Raw genomic sequence first — 17,173 nt, 5'->3', positions numbered from 1 at the left:
AGCCATGCTGAGAGGGCTAAACTCTTGTTTCAGTCAGAGAGTAGCTAGGCGCCCATGAAATATAAAGTTACATTTTAAGAAGGACTTACAGCACTGAGTAACATCATAGCTGGTGTTCTGCTTGGCGTCATGATTACTATTACAAGGCCTTTTTTTTCCTCTCACTCTTTACCAGAGCTACAGACAAGACTGTTTTAGATGGATTTCCTATATAGCCGCATCAGCACCTGCAAACCCTAAGCCTTCCCAGCATGCTCCTCTTCCCCTCCCATTTGAATCAGAATCATAGCTAATGTCATCAGGTAACAGCGTGACCTCAGTCTTCCCAGCCTCTGAGAGGTACAAAAAGGCCGTACAAAGGTGATGAAGAGTCTTTGGAGAAGCAGGTTTCTAAGCTCCCAGACACTCGGCCTCCGGGGCGGGGGGGTGGTGGGTGGGGGGGCGGGGGGGCGGGGGGGTGGGGGGCGGCGAGAATAACAAATGCAGAGACAGAAGAGGAGACAGGAATGCGTCCCCGTAGTCGCGCACGCGGGGCTGTAAATCATGGCTCTGAGAAAGAGTCACCCCTGCTAGCTCTCTCCCGCGTCCCACAGACAGCCAGACGATGAAAAGAATTTGTACAGCTGGAGGAATTAGAGGAGAGGCCAAATGCAGCAGTGGGGCTTTCCAAAACGCTCTGGGAGAAGTCCCGGTCCACATCTGGCGGCCCAGTCCACAGAGACCCGGGCTGGCGGGACCATCCGCGGGGGCACCGGGAAGAACTATATCTGCAAACGACGGTGCTCGGCGAACGCGAGCATAGCGCATCCCCCTAGGTCTCAGGGTGGGAACAAAAGACGCAGTGTCCACTGGGGGAGTCTTTATTTCGGGCTGTTGACAAGGGGGAAAGACAACAGCCATGGTGGGGCCGCGCTGGGAGCAATGCGTATCTCTGGCCTGTAATTAGACCCAATCAGAAGCCCCGGCACCAGATCGCCGTGACAACAGCAGGACAGAACTGTACCCCTGTGTCGCCAGGGGAACACAATGCCGGCAATAGGACACTGGGGACCAATGGCTAGTACAGACTGCCAGGGTAGATTTATTCATAGTTTAGAGAATCATGCCTGTGCTCTCTCTGCTACACAAAATGATCATACTTGTGCAGCTATAACATGCTGTTCACTTCTCCTCCTGTCTGCCTTCTAATCTGCCTTCATAAGCCATACTTTTGCAAGGCTGACACAAGACCATCTTTCTCTCATTTAAAAGAACATCCAATTCCTTCATGCAGGAACAGGATGACTACACAGTCTCATCATAATATTTCATACAGGGGAAAAAAACCTTATTGTGACGTTATTTGATTATAGAATGTTTACTGCTCCTTCCAACTGTGTGTCTATGAACACCATATTGTACAGACACTTGTGATTTCCATGCTAAAGGAAAACAGATGTGTAAAGGAAAACAGGAAGCAACCTTCTTCTTCATGAAGGCCTGTGTTAAGGACCCTGAGCAGAGGTTTTTCGTTTTTAATTTTGGAACATTGTTGTATGAGCCGCTATCAAGATGGTTTTAGTGCTTCATTATAAATTAAATTAAAGCCACTAAATCTAGTTTGAAATATGACGTGACATTTCATCAGTCGAAAACAGAATGTTTGAGTAGGAGAGGGAGCCAGATGAAGATTGTAGGTGTTGATGGAAAGCTAAAGGGTGCATTCGAATAACAAATATCGCACCCTCACAAACCTAGCAATTACCTAGCTTGGACACCGCAGGTCCAACGCATTCCACACCATTTGGCTCAGATGTGTCAAGCTGGAGAATCAGGTTAAATCAGAGAAGAATGTGTTGTGTGTTTGCTTAATTTTAAAAAGTGCATACCTTAACCTCACAATGAAGGACAGAAAGTTTCTGTGAATTGCTTTCCCCGGGGCATTCATATTAGGAGAATAAAAAGGATTTTGTTGGTGGTTCATTCAAGACTGGACTTTGTGCAGCGATAACACATTTTTGTATCATAAGATCACTTCCTGCTTGTTCCAGAGAGCTGTGTTCATGTCTGTTCCACATAAATATTTTGCCTTGGCTTTCTTGTGTTGGAACAGGGGCATAGAGAAAGGTACAATGAGAAAAGCTGGCAGTTAAACCTAACCAGTGGGGTAGCTGGGACTGAGAAACTAGAAAATGTACTCTGGAATTGCAAAAGAGAAATACAACTAGATGGGTAAACACAATGACAACCCCAGCTATGAATGTGTCATTTTGGGTTGGCCCCCACAAGTTAATGTATAGATCAGCTGGTTCTCTGCCTCAAGAAGTCATGGTTTATTTAAATTCAACATAAATGTTATGGATGTATGTGGATGACATGTTGAAAACAATAACTTCTCTCTTTATTTCCATCCATAAAGAAGAAAGACATTTTAGCACTTAATGGCATTTGAATGACACTTTTCACTCAACAGTCCATTTAGACAGTTATTTGCAGTGTATTGTTCATTTCTGACAGTACTAAACAACACCCTTTTAAAACTACTGCTGCCTTAACAATGTTTCTCTCTGCTAGAATCACCATATAAACTCTAAATAATTCTGAAAGCATTAATATTCCAAACCATTAAATTAATTTACACCAAAAAGTTTTTTTTTTCCCTTTTCATGGAAAAACACCCCCCCCCACAAAAAAACCTTTTGGCCCAGGCCGAGCCTTTTTCGCTGCAGTTTTATACTAAATGTGCTTACGCATGGCGCCTCCAGCAGACCGTGAATGCACTCTCCTGACAGTCCTCTCCTTCGCCCTGTCGACATGTCTCACGGAATTCTTCAGACAGAGGGACCAAAAGCAATTGAAATCAATTAGGCCTAATCCCCTGTAACAGCACCGCGGCGCGGAGGGTACCTTGACAAGCTCCTGTGCGGTGATTCGGAATGAAGCCGCGGCGGCAGGGGTGGGGCTGCGCCGGACACATCTCGCAGGGGTGCCCCCAGGCTCTGCCCACCGTGGCGCAGCACAGCGTTTTGGTGCACACGATGCCAGTCAGCTGACCTTGGCACATCTGGTTGCTCACTGAGGCGAAGCAGGGCCCCGTCCTGTAATCTGGAAGGAGCAAGACAGTCAGAGACACAGACCGGACACTGGAGACAGACACACACACACACACACACACAGACGCATGCACACACACACACACACACAATGTACGTGAAGATTCCTCCAGCAGATTAGGAGGCTTATGTTTTCTTGTTAAGCTAAACTAGGAGATAACCATTAAAGTTCTTTCCATGGATTTTGCTAAGAGTTCCCTGTTTGAGATCCAATTGAGAGTAGCTCTCAAGCATAGGCGATGGGCGATTGTAAAACACCCGATCCGGTTACGACATGAGGACTGAAAGTGTTTAGTGTGATTCAGATGAAATATAAACTGAAGATTTACATCAGCAGTGTGTGAGCTTCAATGCTCCCAATTATGTCTGGCAAAAGCTCAAACTCAAAAATTGGTTCCACATTTCACGGGAGACAACAGACAGCATGAAGCAACAGAGAGCACGAAAACTCCAATGCAACAATTCCTTACAGAAATAAAGCACTTTGATTTTTTTTTCACAATTAAGAAGGCACACATGGCTGGTTAGGTATGCTTTAGTCTCCACTGTTTTTACCATTTCCTGGCAAATAAAACTGCTTGGGACACAACTGGGTCATCCCCCTCTCTTAAGTATACTTTCAATGCTTTCCCAGTTTCAAAGCACTGCACTAGGAGAAAGATACATTCAATGTTAAGTTAGGGTGATTACCAAATAGCCAAATTCCATCTGAAGATAGTTGAATACATTTTCAGAGAAAGCAAGGGGTGTCTACACCTCAGCAATTATTTTTTCAGCACTTTAGTATAGCTTTACTTATATAATTTTAGAATACTGAAATGAACATTTGAAGTTATACCTCTTATTGTGTTAACTATAAGAAGGAAAGCCATTGGTGGCCGCTAAAATTCTATTTTCATGACATTACCATATGTACCTTACAATAAACTGTTCGGTGACACACCATGCTTTTTTTCTCAAGTACCACAAGGGACTTGTTTAGCTGTCATCAGTTGCTTAAAGAACGTTGGGGTGCTGGATTCTTAGTAAGTGAGAAAGGTGTGAAAGATATATAACATACACATTTCAGTTTTAACAGGTTTTCTTCAATTGAGCCAATTATACAACTCACACATATAGACCTAACAATTCTATGCTAAAAAGACTTTTAAATAGCACACTCGCCAAAAGACACGTGGCAACATTCTCTATTCTCATTTATTTATTTAGTACTTCCTTTTAAGGGATGACAAGTATTTGCTCTCATTGTTTTCTGACTCCTTTTACCTTTTTTTGTGAAATCTAAAGCTCTAAAACTTCTGACAAACTGACAACTCATAACTGACAAACTTTTCCAGGACCCAGTCAGTGTCGTTGGCATTAAATATGGAGGTCCCTCACTGTGGTGCAATGGCAGTGTTGTTTCAGCATTCATCTGCGCACCACGTCTAAACACAGCTGTGAGGCACTCCCTTGTCTGCACGTCTCTAAGCAACGGGATACAGTGTCCCACACATTAAACCAGACAGGGCTCTGTGTCAAATATTTTGCCTCCATTTAAAATGGTGACATCAAATCTAATGCACATTTACAGCATACATGCCTAAAACAGTTTCTTTTCCCTCGCCTGTTGTGGCTTGACTGTTATTTTAACACATTAAATCAGACTTGTTAGGGGTCAGAATAAATTACTGCTCGATTACGTTTCACTTCTCAGTAAATATTTACATTTTAAGAGAATTCACTTTCGTATGCTCCTTGGCAGTCTTGGATGGGTTTGCAAATGCTCTGTCCTGTTTCCTGTGTTTAGCTAATAACGATAGATTTGGTGTGGAAAAAAATTAAGACCCAGGATGAATGAGACCCTTACTGTCCTTGGCTGAAAACTGGAAAATCTGTTTATACCGAATAGCAGAATCAGAGGAATCTACCTGTTCCAGCTGTCTTCCAGCAGCAACAGTGCATACTGGACCTCATCCTCTGTCAGCATTCTGAGTGCACATTTCATGGCCAATTACAGCAATTTGCTCCCCAGAAAGCCTTTAAGATAAAGATATCTGGATGGAGCAATATCTACAGGAGGCAATCAGTGACTATGTCATTGAAGTCAGAGGAATCTGTTTACAGAGAGCAAATGGACTGGTTTGCATTATCTATAGCCTTTTGCAATGAGGTGTAGCTGGGGCTTACAAAACAGGACCACTGAATCTCTTGGACACAGTTCAGTTGTTTTGTGAACTCAACCATGCTACTTAAACCTAAGGCTTAAGCCAATTTATTATTAATGCGTTCTGTACAACGGGTCAAATATTACTCACTTTCCTTGGAAATCAACCAAAGAGCACCGCCCTTTCAAGAGTTCATCAAACTCCTTACTGCCAAAAGTAAGATCATGTATCTTTGTTATAGGCAGTGTATAGGCTCCTTGTGCAGTCTGTTATATTATGTGCTAAACTAACACTCTCCCTGTCTGAAATCTAACTCATGGGTTGAGAATTAATTTCGGTCATGACTTCCCAGGGCCGCACAGTATCTTTCCCACAATGTTCTCTGTGCTCATGGTACAACATTAAATCAGCGCAAGATAAGAAAATACTAAGGACACATATGCATGATATAGCAAAGCAACATCCTTGAAAGGACATGCAAGAAAGCCAGGGCAACTTCAGGCAGACTGCAGAAGGATGTAGCATTGTGCAGTATAATGTACATCCGCAATGTGAAAACATGAAAGACAGGAACTTTACACAAGTTACTGAATGCCCGCCATTCTTCTCTTCACATAAACAAACTGTAAAGCCATGAACAGCTCTGATTTGTCATGAATATGTCAAGAATCACTCTGCTGCCACTGTTACTGCAAAGACACTTGGGCGAGAGTGACATGACAAGGTCGTTTAGGACCTCTGGAGTAGCCGGGGCCACGAAGGGGGCCGGCAGTCATCTGTCACATCATGCCAAAAACAACTGCCTTTTCCCAACGCTTCTGGAAGGGCGGGAGGAAGTTTTCGGTTTGGCTTAGCTGTCCGCTGGAGGAAACCATTCGAAACGATACTGAGATGAATGAGAGCCATGATTAGCTGCATGCAAAACCAGGAAGCTAAGAGCAGGCGCCATGAGGATTACAGGCATCTACCAGGCCCGCTCTGAAAAACCTGCAGCATTCCCTCCACGCAACTGGCCCCTTACTAAAACTGGTTACCTGTGAGATTTTTATACCTATATGAAAACTCCTCGATCAAAAATACCTTAGGTCATTCATTGCTGGATACAGGTATACATTTGAAAATAACATTTGACATCATACATGCGTAAATATTACTAAGCCATGAACTGGACATCCTCCAAAAAAGGGTGCATGACTCTAAGAACCTAGGAAGAGTTCACCTACACATACTGTATCCATGAGCCTTGTACTGTACGTGTCAATTGGTAGTGTGGAAATTGTGCAATATTAACCACACGTAATTTTGCATTTATCTAAATTTCTACTTGTATACTTTATTTTCAAGTAGATTTCTGGAACTATTCTACTGAACATTCCCTGGGGATAGTGTGTATGGTATTGGCAGGCATGTTCCTTCATGAAGTGTGTACTGAATAGCACAACTGCGTTATATATTGTAGGGTTCAAGCAAATGGTATGGAACAAGCACACCTATTGCTATGTCCTTGGTATGCATATCTTTTTCCATATACGATAATTCATTTCAAGTTGTTTACGAGAACATAAGGTAAATATTGATAATAGGAGTGAAATGCATGGGCCCCTTTAAGTGCAATAAGGCTATAGATTTATTTAAGTGGGATACTAAAAAGTATAGTACAGCAAAGAAAGAAACCAGTATGTGGCAATCCTGCCAGCTCCAAACCCAGTCTACGTGTCAACATTTGGCGGGAACTCATTCTGAAGACTTCCGAGGTCCTCCATATCGCATGATGAAATTTCTGGCCTTTTCATTTCATTTCTGTGACCGTTCTGTTTGGCCATAACATTGACAAATTAGTCTCCTTCAGGAAAACTCTGCAGTAAAAACTGAAAACCCGTAATATTGAGGTCTTAATTATGAATTTCAGGCAACTCGGCTCACATGCATTCCAAAGCAAATTTTTAATAATACATAACAAGCTGCTGTCACAGTGTGTTCACGTTGGCTTTAACCTTGGGGGGGTTCTTATGCAACATTTCAGTGACTGCCAGGCTCATGATGATGAGTAAGGACTGAAAAATGCACAGTAACACTTGTTTAAATGCATTACTTAAAGTTAAGGACAAAACGCCATAGTTGGTTGGTTATACTGAGAGAATGGTCAGACTGAATGCCTCCCTTAGAAATGGCCTGCTTTTGGGGTTAATTCATTTCACATGTGAGTTATCCAAAAACAGGGGGGAAAAAAGCTTGGCAGCAAATCCAAGTACAATGTATTCTCCTCTTCCACACAAACTGCCTCAAAGACTAACCTCCAACACATCTGCATCAAATACAGTTTGTCAGGAAGGATGAGTCAAGATGGATAATAGCTGTCAGAAAGCGAGATTAATCCAAATGACAGCAAAACAAATGGCCATGCCACACACACAAAAACACAAAATGAAACAAGATGCTGGGGAATGGTCAGGACAACATTTGTGTCAAGTTTAATCAAAATCCACGCATAATTGACTGCATGAGCTACCAGAATACAGAAAACTCTATCAGGAGCCTCGGTGACCCTGACCCTGACCTTGACATTTTACTTTGTGACCGTGAATTCAACAGGGTTCAGGGGAACCGTGAGGATAACACTGGTGTCAAGTTTCATCAAAGTCCACGCATACAGTAATTGGATGAAAAAAAAAAAATTACAGCAACAACCAAGAACCTCTGTGACTGTGTCCTTTGACCTTGTGACCTTAAAAATAAAAAAGGATGTTTTCATTAAAAGTACTTTTTTTTAGATTCAGGCACATAACCATGGAAAGATGGAAAGATTTAGAGAAGGAAGGACAAACCAAAAAAACAAAACATAATGCTCCTTTCAACTGAGTTGCACAGACAAAAACACATGAAAAGAACTGTGCGGTTGCAGTATCACAGATGCAGCAGGCAGAACATTCCGAAACATTTCCTTTACAGGAACCAGAGCCTTTATTACTGCCATGCATGGCCCACGACAATTGTGTCTGACAAACGTCATTGGCACTGACAGGAAACAACCACTTTTCAAAACTGCAGTTCACCAAGACGTTTTCAAGACAGAGGGGTAAAGTTTAGAAGGTCCGGGCAAACCCACCAAACTTTCACCCTCACCGTACCAACAACTGTGCCCTCACTTACAGATAACTAACGAAAGCCAGACACGTCCATTTAATTGGATCTTTGCTTTTTCAGCGCCAGTGTGTGTTATTGCCCCGGGGCCAGCAGACTTAGAAGTGGCACACATGCAAACCAAGGAAGATTTACATTCCATAAACACTGCCCACTCAGAATTGCCTGCTTCACGACATTTCCCCACGGTTGTTTAGCTCAGTCTACAAGTGTTTGCGGATTCCTCACAAACAGGGAGACTGTTGCATATAATGACTCAAGGAGAGTGAATGCTCAATTACAGATTCCACAGAGCAACAGCTGGATGTGGGAACAGATGTGGAAATGGATATTCTCTAGTTTTGGGACGATAACAACAGGCATGACTGTACAATGCATTGCTTTGAAGTGTCAGACTTCAAAAATATTTTGATACATAATACACACACACACAGAATAAATAAGCAATAAACAACTCCATGGAAGCCCAGATGTACACTTAAACCCACAAATATATTTATATAACTCAAATTTTATACCATGAAGCAGGAGCTCACTTTTCATTAATTATGAGCAAAAATTACAGATTATACATAGAAACATGTGTGACCAATCCTGTCGACAAGACCTTAAAAATCTACCAGCATCTTGTCCACGCACGTTTAACACATAATATCCCATTAATCTGGCATGCCTTTGTTATCAGTGTCATTGGCAACATAAATTCACTTTTAAACATTGTAGCTCTAAGTAACATTATATGCTCAGCCATCAATGACAATGACCATCAAATGGCTTACCTCTTTCACACTGAGCCCCGGTGAAGCCATAGGTGCAGGCACAGCGGTTCGGGGCCACACACCTCCCTCCATTCAAGCATCCACTCTCACAGACAGCTGGGGCATGAAAGGAGGAGAGACACCTTCATGAGGACTGAGGACAATCCTTGTGATTTTCTTTCAAACAACAAAAAGACCAGTACAGCACTGACTTTTCAGCATCTCAGGAGCATTCAATAGCCAACCACTGGGAAATATCTTGCAACAGCACTGATGGGAGTTGAAGTCCACAGTCAGGCATTGTGGAGTACCCACACACTAGCTCAAGACTTCAGCTCCCATCAGCACCTCTGCATGACCTTGCGCCTGATGGATGCACCCTTGACATCCTGAGTAAGGGTGTGGCTTTAAGTGACAGTGTGCTTTTGGGAACTGGTCCTTACGCTGTCCACAGTGTGCCCCGCTGTATCCTTTCTGACACAGGCAATGATCCTCCGCACAGGTGCCCCCATTCATGCAGCGGATGTTGCAGTGTTGAACTAAGGGACAACAGAGACAGCACTTAAACACAGCTTCTGCGGAATGAAGGGGTGACGTTAGGCACGCTTGTAAATCTACAGAAAATAAAGGTCAATTTATCAATACTACACAGCGCATGCTTTATGTAATGTCGTCAGGAATGTAGTCTTAAAATATATTGTTCCAACAATGTAACATGGAGGACTGTTTACCATGTGAATGGACACATGAATGTGGTTGTAGAGTGTACTCAAATGTAACAGAAAAGTGTTTTTTTAAATTCTTTTAAAGACTAGGAGTCATTTTAAGCAAGTTTTCCCAAAGTATGAGTCAGTTTCCGAGCACTGCAGTCGAGCTCCTTTCTTTGGTGTCTGAGAAAAACAGAAGGGATTAGGCGAGGGACAGGAAATGACATCATCTGCCAGGCAGTGTAGGACCTTAAAACCACAGACTGATTTCAATTAAACTCAGTTCTGCCAAGAACTAATTCACATCCCCCGGTGAACAACCAAGCCATTTATACTGTGTTGTTGAGGAAGAAACGCACAACAAACCATGTGTTTTTGTGTGTTTGCAATGAGCCTTTCCAATTTTGCATTGTTTATTTTCTTCATTCTTCTCATCTTCATTCCCATGACAGAGGTAATGCAGCAGTCCAATGAAGCAGAATCACTCTAGGTGGACTCTGCTGAAGGAGCCAGTGGGGCAGAGCCTGGTTCTCACCATTATGACTACCAGATATGAGAGTTACTTGTCTCCCAGTAATGCAAGACACAGAAGTGATAAAGAACATAAGGTGGGGGTGTTCAACTGACTTGCAAAGGATTTGACACCCTTGTTTTTTTTTTTCTTCACAACCAAATACCGTACCTGATTTGGAACCACAGGAGGGTGAAATTTGGCCGTTGGGGCAAGTGCACATATTGGGTCTGGAGCAAAACCCATCTCCGCACGAGCTCCGGCAAATGGCTGGAAATAAAACACACACACAACAGGGGTCAACTCCTTGACTCTAAGAAAAAACACAGCTGGATGCATGCTGCACTATGTAAATCTAGGGGAACCCTGTAGTGCGGGGGGAAATGATGAGTGGCAGAGGGATGAGGATGGCAGCGGGGCAGTGTTGGGTTTGAGGTTCCCAAAAGCAGGGTAATGCTAGGGCGGGGGTTGGAGGTCGGGGGTGAGGGGGGTATGGCAGTAGTCCGGTTTTGCCACTAGGCAGTCTGAGAAAAGTCAGGCTGGCAAAGGTAATCCGTCCTGACGAGTGAGACATTATGCACACAGTGACCTGGCTTCCTGAGTGCTCTATTGTTAAACAATATCATTAGCAATACTGGCTAAAAGGAGGCAGCTTGCCAGACTGCAATCACAGGACACGCACATTAATAAACAACCTTCCTGTGTTTGACCGCATGGGAAGAATGCCACAATCATTAGCATTCAGTATGTAAATATGGTGTTGACCTATACTGAGATGAAAGCTGATGTGAAGTAAAAGATGCAAGAAGATGTAAGTAAATGGACACTGTTTGTGTGCAGATACATATATAAAATGATGCAAACATGAACATGTCATGCATTTACTTACACTTATTGTTTCAGTGCCTGGGAGCATTTCATAGCTGTATTTCGCAGTGTGGGTGTGTCAAAGCAATATTGTTTCCAAAGCTAAAACAATTTCCACCCCACTTTATCTACCTAGTTACCAAGACAAAGCCAGTCAGCCCTGAATAAAGACGTTATTATTCTCTGGCTCCAAGGTATCAGTTCAATAGCCAATTACAACATTAGATTTTGAAAAATTGAATTCCCTTAGTACAGACAAAGACCTGCATTACATCTAAACATAAAGTGATTGTCCTTCACTTTAAGTTACAAATTTAAGCACGTGTTGCATTCTCCTGCTAATTAATACTCTATATGTTCATTTCAGTGACTGCTGAACTTGGGTTAGTTGTGTGCAAAACAAAAAAGTAATGCTCGCTCAATTTTTCTGAAGTTCAGGTTAGAGTCTCAGCTTTACTATAGCTTTGATTTAATAAACTTAGGTGTGTCACATGAACAAATCCATAAAGAGGTCAACAGAACTCACGGACAATGCACTGGTTCCCCCCAGAGAGGGTCTTCCACCCTGGGCAGCAGTATGCATTGTAGCGTGATCCACAAACATTAGGCCTGTAAAAAAAACATAAATATAACATTTAAGAAACATTATTAGAACCTGTAGAGAGAAGGTTTCCTCTCTACTATTTTTGCACTTTGTGTGCTGATTCATTATTGTTTTTGTCATGGTGCTCTGTTCTTCCACACCTGAAACATCATGAATTAAACATTGCCAATTCATTACTCAATAGTCCTAAAATGTACCAGCTGCCTTCTGCAAAAAGCCTGCTAAAACAAAACTCAACATTGCTACTAGGAAAAAGAGGATATTCATCCCCGTTTTAACGCTATAAGTCATATGGCAGCAATCTTGAGACATTTCACATTCTTTTATTTACAAGACAGCAACAGAATGTGAAGACAGGTGACAAAATGTGACCGCCCACACCCATCAGGGGATTACATTAGGCTTTCACAATGTCCTCAACTGCTCCAAAAATATAAACATATTTAAACATAAAAAACATATTTAAACCTAATCTGCGGCACGATGACTGTCTCTTTCCTCCTTTAATGAAACGGAATATGTGTTAGTTGATTGAAACATTCCAAAGCACCTGAACCCTGACTTGCTTTGAAAATGCAGACACGTCCTTGTCTCCAAAACAGCAACACCTAGCGGCCCGCATTAAAACCGATAAAAAAGCTGAACAGCGGTTTAAAAAATCCCAGCGCAGCATTTTTCTTAAGCAAAATAAATGAAGAAGAGAACTCCAAGACCAACTGAAAATAAGTCCAGTATGCACTTCATGTGACTACGAGTAAAACTGGATTTTTTGCCGATGTTTTTCTATTGAAAGCAAGCAACGTCACACTTTTTAATAGCCATGGTTGGCTCTATTTTCAACCTTCAATGTTTAAATAACAAGTAGCACGTATAAACAACAAACAGTACATAAGCGCTTCATGATTTATTATGATTATGAATATAATTATAATAATTATTATTATCATTATTATCAATGTAGCGGTAATGCACGTTTTGTTGCCATGTTTTTATCACATTTAATCATATTGTGGCTATGAGGGTGTATGACCTTCCCAGAATGCTCTTGGACCTATCTCAAATAAATCCCGGTCCCACACCAAAGCGATTGCGCGTGATATTTGCTGCGGAGTACGCTGTTGCAAAGTTGACTTTATCCATATATGGGGTGTGGTGTTTACAGCGAAACGAGACCAAGATTAAACTGCGCAATAAAAATGGTCTTACAGTACAGCTCTAAACATTCCAAAAGGGACAAACGTCCAAAGGAGTCCTTTGTTTAGAGTATAACTTCTTTTCCGCGGCACAGTAGGAATGTTCGATCCTTGCCAGTATTTAATTACAAAGCTTTCCTCGAAGCTTCCCTCTGGAAGAATGTCACTTATCAGGCCAACCTGCATTCTTCTCAGATTAAAAACTCAATAAAGTTGGACCATCGTCATCCCGTTTCCCTATTAGCAGCCCATTAAATAAATTGATGACAACTATGAACTGACGACTGCATTGCATTATTTTTTTCCGTTGCTTTGCGCAGTTATCCGGTGTGGTGGCTGCAGACAGTGTAAACATGAGCACAAACGTACAGATGTGAATGCGTCACTCATCTTCAACAAAACCGCCTATCCGTAGCAGGCTGGTCCTATACATTGGTTACACTCGGTTACTAAAAACGTTCAGAAAAGTTCTGTTACATATTTGTGAAACGACCAAAAAAGCTGTTCCTGTACCATCGTTTTTTTTTTTAAAAAAACTGCTCACTAACAATAGTCTTATATTCTCGCTAACTATAAAAAAAAACAAAAAAAAAAACTTCAACAATAGGCTGAACAAATGACAGCTTGGTGTTCTCGGTGCACTTAAATTCGTCTTTTACAAAGCGAAAAAAACCATGTCTGAATCAGTTTACTAATGCAAATAGAACTGGTGTATACAATTACCCCTTCAACACATCTTGCCCTCCTCTTCTTTTGGCTCTGTTCGCTCTCTGCTCAGCGTCTTTGTCAGCGTCGCTTTCCCCCACAGCACCTTCTGCAGCCTTGACAGACACCGATAAGACCGCTGCAAGTCCCAGAGCAAACTTCAGCAGTCGCCTCTGCCACATACTGCCCAGATTTTCTTACAAAAAGTTAGCTACTCCACGTTTATTCAACGAAAATAACGGCGTTTAATACAGAACTCCCCTTCTCACTCCAAAACTCCTCTCTCCAAGTTTTCGGGCAAAACTGCGAGACAAAAAATACTTTCTGTTATAATGCATCAATGGAGTACGCACAATGTGCACAGGCAAAATTGAAAAAAAAAAAACTACATTCTGTTGCGATAAAAACCAATTTCAATTAAAGTGCAAAGACATTCTCTCAATATTAATCTGCTACTGTGTTCTAATATCCTCACTAGTTTAAATTATGGTAAAAAATCGAAACAATAGATGGGTAGTCTTAATGTATATTACATCTAAATTACCATTCTATTCTTTTGGAAAATACAGACCACAAAGCGACAGAACTTTACAGTACCTCCTCTCCAATAGGAGAAAAAGTCTTCAAACCCGCCCGAGAAAAATATGCTAATGTTTTTATACAGATGGTACAGTACTGGATAAAAGTATTTCACAGGGAGAGAGGGAAAAAAAGCAATCAAAAACAGCAATGCAAAAAGTCGCAGTCGAAAAACACTATTTAAAGTTTACCATCCTGATCATTTCCTCCACACAAAATGCACCAAGTTATATCAGCTTCCCAGGTCTAATGACATTCAAAACGGCCAGCCCTTCTGCAAGAACTCCTGCAAGAAGTGATGCGAGGTGTACCTTCCTTTAGACTCTCCCTCGCCCTCCCTTCTGCGCTCGCTCCCCTATCCCCTGCCTCCCCTTCCTCTCAAAAACTTTTTCTCTTGCTCTCGCGATACATAGACTGCCAAATTCCTGCGTAAATTCAATGTAGTGCATTCCCGTTAGAGAGACCGTATGTTTGGATGTGCAATGTAAAGTGTTTTCAGTTGGTTTTTATGGTTTGCAGTTTTGTTAAAACCATGTCTGCTTGAGATACTTTTCAAACTGCATTTTCAAATGCTCTCAAAATCAACTGTGAAATTGGAAAGTTTTAAACCAGCGCAGACAAAAACCCTTAAACACCTTAAACATTTATAAAATGTTGTTTGTACCAAAGAGGGGGAAAAGCCGCAGTCAACTAAAGAAAGAAACGAATTATTTTTTAAAGCAAAAATTCGAATTAATATGAACCATATGTATGGTCAAGACGTTCTGATCATGACAGAAAAACCTGTTGTGCGTATAATTTGCAGATTGTTTTATTTCACTGGCGTTTCAACTGGTGTTACATACAGATTTGTAGTTTGGACAGTGCACAGTGGACTCCCTCTGCTTGCTCCCCTCCAACTCTGATGACAACGAACAAACCTACTCAGTGCATGTATCACACTTCGTGCAACAGACAAAATAGTTGCTGGTTGCTGAAAATTTTAACAAAGTGAAGGAAAACCACTCTCATGTCAAGGTAGTTCAACACACACATATCTGCAAAGTGAATTAAAATGGATCTTGCTCACAGTTACTTTTTGAATGGCACAGCGAAGGAACACACAAAGTCTGGTTCTGGTATGCTCCAGTGCTGTGCAACCACTTGCCTGCCTGCAAACCTGAAATGAATAAAACATTGAGTCAGAGTTCCCCTTAGCTGTTGTGAAATCATGCTAGAGACCTGCTACGTTATTAAACAGCCAGGGAGCTTTGCCAAAATGCCACTAACAGAACAATCTCCCGCAGAGCGGGCTGGGGTGGGCGAGAAGAAACGAACAGGGTTTCTCCACAGCTTTGGGAATAGTTTGTTTTGTGAGCCACACCCGAGGTCTCGCCGGAGTGATTTTTTTTTTTTCTTCAGCGAGTGAGTCAAGGTCTTCCATGCTTGCCGCGGTGCTTGGAGCCGTTGAGGAGGCCAAACATCTCACCCGGGCTGCTGAGCTCACGAAGGCTTGGATTTCCCCTCACTCTGTAGAGGTAACACAGGTGAGACAGCAGGCCACTGCCCGGAAATGAGGTGGGGGCTGCCTTTGTTGAATTTGCCCCTCATTCGTAAGGCATTTTGGACATGTCACTTGAAGTGTCAAAAGGGTGTGTTGCCATGAGTTATGTCTCTCTTGACAGAGGAGGGGTTGGGTCTCGTCTTTATCCGAGAATTGCAGGGAACACACTTCTTTACTAAAGTCCAAGTGCTTCATGTTTTGAGGGGCAGCATGTGCCGTGTGGTTTGTATTACTGGACTCTGAAACTGATCGTACAGGGTCTGCATCCAGGATGGAACACAGAGGTCGTATCCATGAGAACGAACTTTATCTTAATTGCTGCAGCAGAAGTGCCAGCTATGTGTGTGATACATGAAGTCACCCTGGATGTTTGTATCTGCTTAGCACATTAAGAATGTTATCATAGGCCTTAATGACTGTTGAAGTCTGCTGTGGGTGATATGACAGTAGCACTCAGAGAGCTGTCTTTACTTGTTTACACTTACAGTGGATTAATTGGCTTACAGCAGAGTGTACTTTACAAGGTTGAAATACTTCTATACTTACCTTCTTTATATTATACTCACAATTTGAAAACACACCTCGGCATGTACACTGCCAGAGTTAGCCTGACAATGGTTGTCGGAACGTAACCACAATCTCCTAGTAAGAAGATGATAATGAAATTGAACTATACAACCTAAACACAAGGAGATGGCAAAACTCTGTAGCCATGGCTTGAATGACTGGTTCATATCTGTTGTGTTTTCTGCCAAGTGTTCTGGAATATTTCGTTTATTCACTTTTTTGTTTGCTTATATTTTTGTTTCCCATGATAACCTATGGGTTTCGTTCAAACAGAGCCTTCCAATAAAGAGTTGAACCATATTTAATGGTGCCATTGGTGATGTGCTAACTGAACTTTTGCTTGAACAACCCATCGGCTCTTTTTGCATACACTAGCTGCATCATTGACTGTAAGTCCACTTACCTCCATGCAGGCTTCTGGTAAAGAATCCTATCTCATCATCCAAGGCATTCCAAAGATGGCAAATGATGATGTCAAGTGTCATTGCCATAGTCACCCAGCAATTCCACCAGGACAAAACAAAAGCAGAAGTATTCTGATACAAAAGTACTCTAATACTACTTTAAACATTTCTCTGTTGCTCTGGGGCTATTTACCCAAATCCTAAAACTGCTTTCAAAACTATACAGGGTTTTTAATAGCGTGGACAAATCAGCCAGGAGAGGGCCAAAAATATGTGACCTACTTACAATCTGATTGTTATAGCTGCTGTAGCATTTCCATTTTTATGCAATGTAAAAACAAATATATTCATCTGC

At 42.0% G+C, this 17,173-nt stretch overlaps 1 protein-coding gene across 2 annotated transcripts in view; it reads right to left on the bottom strand.

The window, feature by feature from the left end:
- The window catches only part of LOC118787637 (fibrillin-1-like), a 61,857-nt gene extending 46,067 nt beyond the window's left edge, over window positions 1-15,790 (bottom strand). The window contains exons 1-7 of one of the 2 annotated variants that reach the window (XM_036543170.1): window positions 15,773-15,790; window positions 13,744-14,028; window positions 11,750-11,832; window positions 10,528-10,626; window positions 9,582-9,677; window positions 9,160-9,255; window positions 2,887-3,084 (exon numbers count right to left, since the gene is read on the bottom strand). In XM_036543170.1, the coding sequence (XP_036399063.1) occupies window positions 2,887-3,084; window positions 9,160-9,255; window positions 9,582-9,677; window positions 10,528-10,626; window positions 11,750-11,832; window positions 13,744-13,907 (736 nt within the window). In that variant the 5' untranslated portion in view covers window positions 13,908-14,028; window positions 15,773-15,790. Of the gene's footprint in view, window positions 1-2,886; window positions 3,085-9,159; window positions 9,256-9,581; window positions 9,678-10,527; window positions 10,627-11,749; window positions 11,833-13,743; window positions 14,029-14,322; window positions 14,620-15,772 lie in introns of those variants that run through there. The other variant, XM_036543169.1, reaches the window with a different exon arrangement.
- Window positions 15,791-17,173: the final 1,383 nt, after the last annotated feature.

Source organism: Megalops cyprinoides, chromosome 13 (genome assembly GCF_013368585.1).
Source record: "Megalops cyprinoides isolate fMegCyp1 chromosome 13, fMegCyp1.pri, whole genome shotgun sequence".
In the NCBI taxonomy this organism is placed as follows: Eukaryota; Metazoa; Chordata; class Actinopteri; order Elopiformes; family Megalopidae; genus Megalops; species Megalops cyprinoides.
This window is presented reverse-complemented; position numbering and strand designations above follow the sequence as displayed.